This window comes from Tupaia chinensis, unplaced genomic scaffold (genome assembly GCF_000334495.1).
Source record: "Tupaia chinensis unplaced genomic scaffold, TupChi_1.0 Scaffold000496_1, whole genome shotgun sequence".
Lineage (NCBI taxonomy): Eukaryota > Metazoa > Chordata > Mammalia > Scandentia > Tupaiidae > Tupaia > Tupaia belangeri.
This window is the reverse complement of record NW_006160008.1, coordinates 100,475-107,745: the sequence shown is the minus strand read 5'-3', so window position 1 is coordinate 107,745 and position 7,271 is coordinate 100,475. Positions and strand designations below refer to the sequence as shown.

At 52.3% G+C, this 7,271-nt stretch overlaps 1 protein-coding gene across 1 annotated transcript in view; it reads left to right on the top strand.

Moving 5' to 3' along the window:
• Positions 1–2,612: 2,612 nt before the first annotated feature.
• LOC102469772 (myosin-9) overlaps positions 2,613–7,271 on the top strand; it is a gene marked incomplete at its 3' end in the record, with an annotated part of 58,289 nt that continues 53,630 nt past the window's right edge. Inside the window, exon 1 of the mRNA XM_006156535.2 lies at positions 2,613–2,964. Within this exon, the coding sequence (XP_006156597.1) occupies positions 2,632–2,964 (333 nt within the window). The remainder of the gene's footprint in view (positions 2,965–7,271) is intronic.

Sequence of the window (7,271 nt, the reverse complement as noted above, 5' to 3'; positions counted from 1 at the left end):
TCTAGGCGGGTGACTTAACCACTCTGAGCCCATTTCCTCATTTATAAATCGGCGTTGATAGAAGCTCTTTTCCAGGGTGATTGATGGTTAAGTGAAGCAGTGAATTAACTGAGCTCCATGTTGTTAGGGTAGGTGCATACTCACTCTCCCCTTAACTATCCGTCTAGGAAGGGATCTTTAAAGGGGAGTTGTATTCGCTAGGATCTTTGCTGGTTGGGTCAGTGGAACTCCTCACTGGCAGCAGACTTCCGATCTGGTGGAGAGGGTTCAAGTGGATCTCCCTCCTTGTGCTGATGGGGAGTCGTCTAGCATTTGTGGGTTTGAGGTCTGCAAAGACGCCGAGCAGCAGCAGTCCGTGAGACCCTGCGTAGGTTGCAAGTTCTTAAGGAGGGCAAGAACCTGATGGGGAGGCTTGTGTCCAGAGCCTGGGTGCTGGGACTCTGGGGAATCAACCAGCCAGTGGCCAGATGCATGGTGGGGAGCCAGAGGACAACTGGGAATCACTCCAGCAGAGAGAAGCCTTGGATTTGCTTGGGTGGACCAGCCAGGGTGGCAATGCAGATAGAAGATGCTGGCAGGACTGAGGGCTGCTGCCTGTCTAGACCCTAGACCTCAGGAGAGATGGCCAGGGGCTTGCTAGCATGCCTTCCTGGTTTGCTGCTGACAGTTCTGAGCCCTGCCATCTCCCAGGGGGTGGGCCTTGCAGGGTGAACGGTATCCCTGGTTCCTCTGCAGGGGCCGCAGTGCTTGCTTGTGTTGGGGAAGTAGACAGTGGCTGGCTGGGGGAGCTGGTGAGCTCTACTCTTGGGACTCACCCTCCTTCCGGTCAGGAGGGAGCGAGCAAGCAGGTGTCCTGGAAAACAGCCCCTCCTGGAGGAGTCTAGGGTGCCCCTCACCCTTGATCTGGAAAACATTTAATGAGCCCAGATAAGGAGACCTGGGCCGCCCGACTTCCTTTTCTTCTTCTCCTCCCAAGCCTCCCGTCTCTGGCATCAGGTCCCTGTTGGTATCTACAGACATAATGCTTATGTGACCCTGGACTTGGCTCTCCAGCCTTCCTGGGCTTCCGGGGTCTGGATGGAGGCTTGGCTTTCCAGCACTGGGAGCCAGGCAGGGCCCTTCTGGGCAGTTCGCTCTGTGGCGAGGGCGGCGTCTGTGTGGGTCCAGGGTTTCCAAGTCCTGGTTCTGGTTCACTCCAGCCCCCGTCCTCTCAGGTGTCTGTCCCCTCTTCTGTGAGCAGGGATGACTGCTCTGTGACAGTGGAGAGGCCCCAGGACTAGAGTCCAAAGTCCTTACTGGGTAACTCTGAATGAACTCCTTAACTCCAGGAAGCTTCGATTTCCTCATCCGTAAACTGGGGGTAACAGTATGTCTCTAACCTAGTTTACAGAGTAGTTATGACGTAGCTCTTTGGAGATAGTGAAATGCATAGGAAAGCATTTCATCAACTACAAAACTCTACAGAGGTAAGGGATTATAATTTCACCATCTTCATTTTGCAGATGAGTTTTGAAAAAAGCAAATACACATGTGCTTGAGTTCTCCTGGCCCGTAAGTCCCGTGGGTTGCCTTTTCACGTTAAGACTCTCAGAAGCACTCTTAATTGTTTTCCATGATGGTTCTCATAGCCTAACTTCTTTTCTTCTCACCATGTTTCCCTGGGCTACCTTTTCAAAATGGAATTAGAATCTGGTGGTTGGACTGGCAGGTGGTGTGGTAGTTGGGGTGCTGGACTCCCACATGGCCAGCCGTGGTTCGAGTCCCGGATCTGGCAGCTTGCGCTCTCTCTGTCTTTCTCTCTCTCTCTTTCTCCCCCTCTCGGGTGAACACATGTGACCTATAGGAAAATAAACAATAATAATAATAAAATTTAAAAAGTAAATAACGGGGCCGGCAAGTGGCATGGTGGTTAAAAGGCACTGGACTCCCACATGGCCGACCATGGTTCAAGTCTCAGACCTGATGGCTTGCCTTCTCACTTCCTCTCTCTCCCTCTGTGTCTCTCTGATCAAACTGGAAAATAATAATGATAATAAATAAAGTTAAATAAAATAATTCTTTAAAAAAAAGTGAATAACTTGAAAAGACAAGGTGACAATGTATGTTGGTATTCAGTTTTGTTTCTGTTGCCATAGGTGGCTCTGTGAAATACTCAAAAGTTATCTAAACTATTATAGAAACTTCTGTAGGTGCAGTTGCAGTCAGTGGCCTTTTTTGGCTAATTAGAAACCTGTGTTTGTTGGAATTGCCTCTAAATCGTGTGGCCCCTTTGCTGCCCTGGCAGGTATGGCTTAGTGACCATGATTGCAGTTGCCCTTGCGTCGGCTCTTTGCTCATGGTCAGTAGATTTGCTGATCGTGTCTTGACCCTAGGATGCTCCACTTACCATTGATTTCCAGCCACATCCCTGCCACCAACTTATTTTTTCAGCGATGTACAACTTTCTCCCAAAAGTGTGGAGCAAGAAAGTTCTAGAAAGTAGTGCGACCTGTGGGTATAGCATTTTAATGTATTGTAATCCTAAGTCATTTGCAAAGAGAAGAGGCGCGCGTGAGTGACCCTGTGTGGTTTGTGCGGCTGTAGCTAACATTTTGTCCTTCTGCCTCCCCTAGGTCCTGGCCGTGAGTGACCATGGCGCAGCAGGCTGCCGATAAGTACCTCTACGTGGATAAGAACTTCATCAACAACCCGCTGGCCCAGGCCGACTGGGCCGCCAAGAAGCTGGTATGGGTGCCTTCCGACAAGAGCGGCTTCGAGCCTGCCAGCCTCAAGGAAGAGGTGGGCGAAGAGGCCATTGTGGAGCTGGTGGAGAACGGGAAGAAGGTGAAGGTGAACAAGGATGACATCCAGAAGATGAACCCGCCCAAGTTCTCCAAAGTGGAAGATATGGCGGAGCTCACGTGCCTCAACGAGGCCTCGGTGCTGCACAACCTCAAGGAGCGTTACTACTCAGGGCTCATCTATGTGAGTGGCTGCCAGGGGCCCACGGGCAGGCGGGGCTCCCAGACAGAGGCGCCAGGCCTTCCGCCACCCTCGGAGCCGGGGCACAGGACAGGGCTCTGCAGGATGGCTGAATGATATTCTCGAACGTGGGCATCTCGGCACCCTGGTGGCACGTTCTCGGGGCATTACCTTTTTCCCTTCCCTGAGTTAGACCAGATGTGGGGGAAGAGCACACATACCTGGGGAATGCCCGCCCGCTGTGGCTGTCTTGCCGTCGTGGTGGAGCTGTGTAGGTTCAGGCCCATGTGGTCACTTCCTTCTGAAGTAGGAGAAACCGTCCTGGTTTCCCACTTTGTTGCTCCCCTACAGCCCATCTCACCTCCACACATACACCATATGGCCTAGTCTGATTTTTGCCCTCTCTGCTGTCTTGTTCTTTATAGAGGCCTGTCATGGGGCTTTTTTTCCCTGGGGAGTGGGTTGTTCTCTTGGTGGGCTTTGTGGTTTATGTCACGCCCACTTTGCCAGGCTGCTGAGCAAAGACCAGTCACCAAGAGTAAGGCTTTGAATTTGAGTGCATCCGACACCGTGGTGCTGGTTCCATGTGGGGCCTGCCAAAGGGGGAGGTGCACGGGAGGCCTTCAAAAGGTTCCTGGAAAATACGTATTAGGGAAAAACTGCATGGATTTCAAAATATTTTTGCACCAAAATAAACTCGTAGCTTAATTTTATTTTTCCACAAGCCTTTGATGTTCCTTTGTATTTAGAGTCCAGAGAACAGCATGTGCAAAGGCCCAGGATGTGCAAAGGCCCAGGAAAGGTCTTTTTCCTTTCCTTTAACCCGGCTCCATGTGCAGAAGGCAGCTCATCACCTCGTTAGAGTCGGCCCAAGGCGAGCCTTATCCCGTGCTGTGTGCTCCAAGCTCTCAGGGCCCCGGGGCCACAGAATTCTGCTACCATCAATCTCAGGTTCCTCTGTTCAGTTTAAAGACATTTCCTTCTGGTATTGTCGCCAGTGGACAAGAGATCCCTGGTTAGTCTTAAAATAGCTCTTCACTAAAATAGGCCGCTAGAGCCGCCTCTCTTGGTCGCTTGGGCAGTCTGTATTTATTTATTTATTTAATCTATCTATCCATCCATCCATCTACTTCAATTTGACCAGAAGGGTGGGAGAGAAGAAGAGGGAGAGAGTGAGAGAGAGAGAGAGAGAGCGCAGAAAGTTGCCAGGTTTGAGACTCAAACTGTGGTCAGCCATGTGGGAGTCCAGTGCTCTCAACCACCATGCTACCTGCAGGCCCTGCTCTTTTGGTCTTAGGGCTAAATACAATTCTCAAAATATTTTTGAACTAGAGGGACAAAGCTTAGCAAGATACTGTCACAGTGCAGCCCTCTCATTTTATAGCCCAGAGGACAAGTCTCAGACTGAGGGCTTGGCTGGTGACCACACATGTAGAGAAAAGAGGTGGCAGGCAGCCCGTTTACAGGGACAGTGAGCGGCTCCCGACGGTCAGCCGTTTAGTGTTCAGTGTGACTTCAGAATGACTTCCGCTCACGTTTGATTCGAACCAAGTCGCCCTGTGGACCCAGCTTCTCTTGAGCAGCATGTCACCACTGTGTCACCAAGGTTGCCCTGTTTGATGAGAATATTGTGTGGAACAAATGAGAAGCTCCTGTCCCTAAGGAGTATTAACCACTGAAATTCAGGATTGGTGAGCTACAGAAAAATAAAGGTCATTTAAGGAGACATAGTCCACAGGTTGCGGGAGCCACCGTCCCCTTGTCTGGGAGTGGGACATTCTTCCTTGCAAGCTTGTGGCTTATGTCACACCCCCTCTGCTGGGCCATTAAATCTAGATGGTCCATGCTCAATAACACAGAGCACTTGAGGGCATGAGGCTGGGGCCTCTAGGACCTGGTTCAGGCCCCAGCTCTGCCCCTTACTGACTGCAATGGCTGTGTGTCCCTTCCTCATCCGTGAGGATCCTGTGAGAGCTTCATGATGCCCCCGCCCCAGCCGGCACCTGGCTGGCAGCAGGGCCCTGCCCGGGCTCACACGGCTGCTGCTGTCTGTTGTGAGTGAAGGTAACTCTGTTCCTCTGTGTCTCCTTTGTTGCTGTCTCCATTGAACTTGGGTCCCACCAGAGATCTGGGCATGAAACAGGTCAGGCGCCTGCGCTGGCCTTCGCCAGCTGCCTACAAACGGCCTTTCCCTCCCACCAAGGGAGATGCTCATTACTAACGTGCATCCGTGTTAGTTGCCCTATCTTTCTCCTCAAGGGACGTGCTGGAGTTTGACTCTGTGGGCGGGCATGGAGGGTGGCTTCTTTGCTGGAGGTGCAGTCTGTCACCGCGGTTCCATGTGCAGCTCCTCCTGCTCTGGGCCATTCCTCCCAAGGAAGCATCGTCTTGGGAAGTTGATGGCCTCTGTAGTTGTCCTAGTGGGACCCGAGCAGGTGCAGGGCTGGGGGAGATTGCGGCCACTCAGTGGGGCTGCCTGGGCAGGGGTGCCGCCTCACTTGCAGTCCGCCCGCTTCCGTACACAGGCTCTTGGTTGCAGCCTTGGGAACCTTTGTATGGCTGTGCTGGCACTGTGGGCGGCGTGGCTAATGCCCTGCCACAGCTGCTGTGTCTTTTCTTTGGGGGCGAGGCCCTGGGCTAGTTGGCATTGGGCACAAAGAGCCTCTGTGGCCCGTGAGTGGAGCAGCTCCCCGGCGCTCATAGAGACAGACACTCGCACAGTGCCCACGCGTCTCCTCCCTCCACCTGAGCCACAGCGCCCATTCGGCATGGCTTAACCTGATCGTCACCACCAGTTTGATGGGATTAGCCCAGGGAACTTTGAGCCCTGCAGACCCCTCCACAGGACCATCTGCCCACCCAGTTGCCAAAAGAACTTGTCCTAACAACTCTCAATCCCCTTCTGTCATCACCAGCTGTTCCCAAACATCTGGCTCCATGGCACTCCCTAAATGAGTGACCATGTGTCCTTGGCTTTTATTGAGCTGGATTTCCTAGAGTGTGGGTTTTCTCAAAGCCCAGGAACAGAGCTCGATTGTTTCCAAGCTCCTGCGATGACCTTGCTGCTCCCTGGGCTTCTTTCTTGTCCTCACCTGACATTTGCACTGCGGGAGACCCAGAGAGTCTCCTGCTTCACCCCTTCCTCCCCTGGCACCCAGGCCCACAGCCCGCCAAGACCACGCTTGGACCTCTCTGCTTCAGCGTGTTCCTGCTCCCTTGTGAAAAGAGTAGTTGGAGAGAAAACAATGACTGATTATCCCAGGAAGAAAGGAAGTTGAGGGTCCTGCGTTCCCTCCTCCAAACAGAAGAGGCGGCCAAACACTCTTGATCATTTCTAAGCTGAGTTGCTCTTTGAATGCAGACTAGTGTATGGTTGGTGGGTCCCTCTGGGGCCAGCCTTCAGTCTGACTTCTGCTCAGACATTCCAAGTCTGGTAGCCTTTGACCTGTGCCCAGGAAGAACTTCGGTCTTCATGACTGGTTTCTGTGTGGACCCCATCTCTAGGGTCAGCCAGAAGATCCACCCTCGGTTTTGGAAGGGCTGGGTGACACCATTGTGCAGCCCCGCAGACATGGGCTGCTCTTGCATCAGGGGTGGGACCGTGGACAAAACCGTGGACAGTGAAGGTGTCAGCTACTCACACAGGAAGTGAGGAGCCTGGAGGTGGTGCTGGTCAGGAGGCCCGAGTCTGCTCTCAACTCTGCTCAGCGCCTGGTAACTGACCCCAGAAGTCTCTTAACAGAACCAGGCTGCAGGTGGCATGAAGCCGGGAGTGTTGGACCTTGTGTCACCCGTCTTCTGGGTTGTGTCCCATCTTTTAGGGATAGTTTGCTTGGGTGGCTCCAGCTACTGAAAGAAAACTGTGCCCCACACCGAGCTCTTGCCCACCTGGTTGGGCGGTCTCACAGCTATTAGAAGAACTATTTTTATTTTTGCTTTTGCTTTTGTTTTTGGTGGAAGAGCAGGATCTTAGAAGAAAAAAGTGGAAATTTATTAGAAAAAGAATTAGTAGCTGCAGTAGCCATGTGTATTTACCTGAAGACGCTGAGTATAAACTGTTGCCGTTGGAGACAGCTCTCCTAACCTACCTCGGGCTCCTCTCCATGTTTCTGGTGTGCTGTGCTAAACACTTTTTTTTTTTAATGTCCAAAGTACACCAGAGAGGGACCAGCAGTTAGTGTAATGGCTATGTCGCTGGACTTCCATGTAGTTGACTGCTGTTCGCATCCCAGACCCGGTGGCTTAAACTCACTCGGGGCATGTGTGCATGCGTGCCCAAGATCCCGAGAGGAGAATGGATGAGAGGGGAT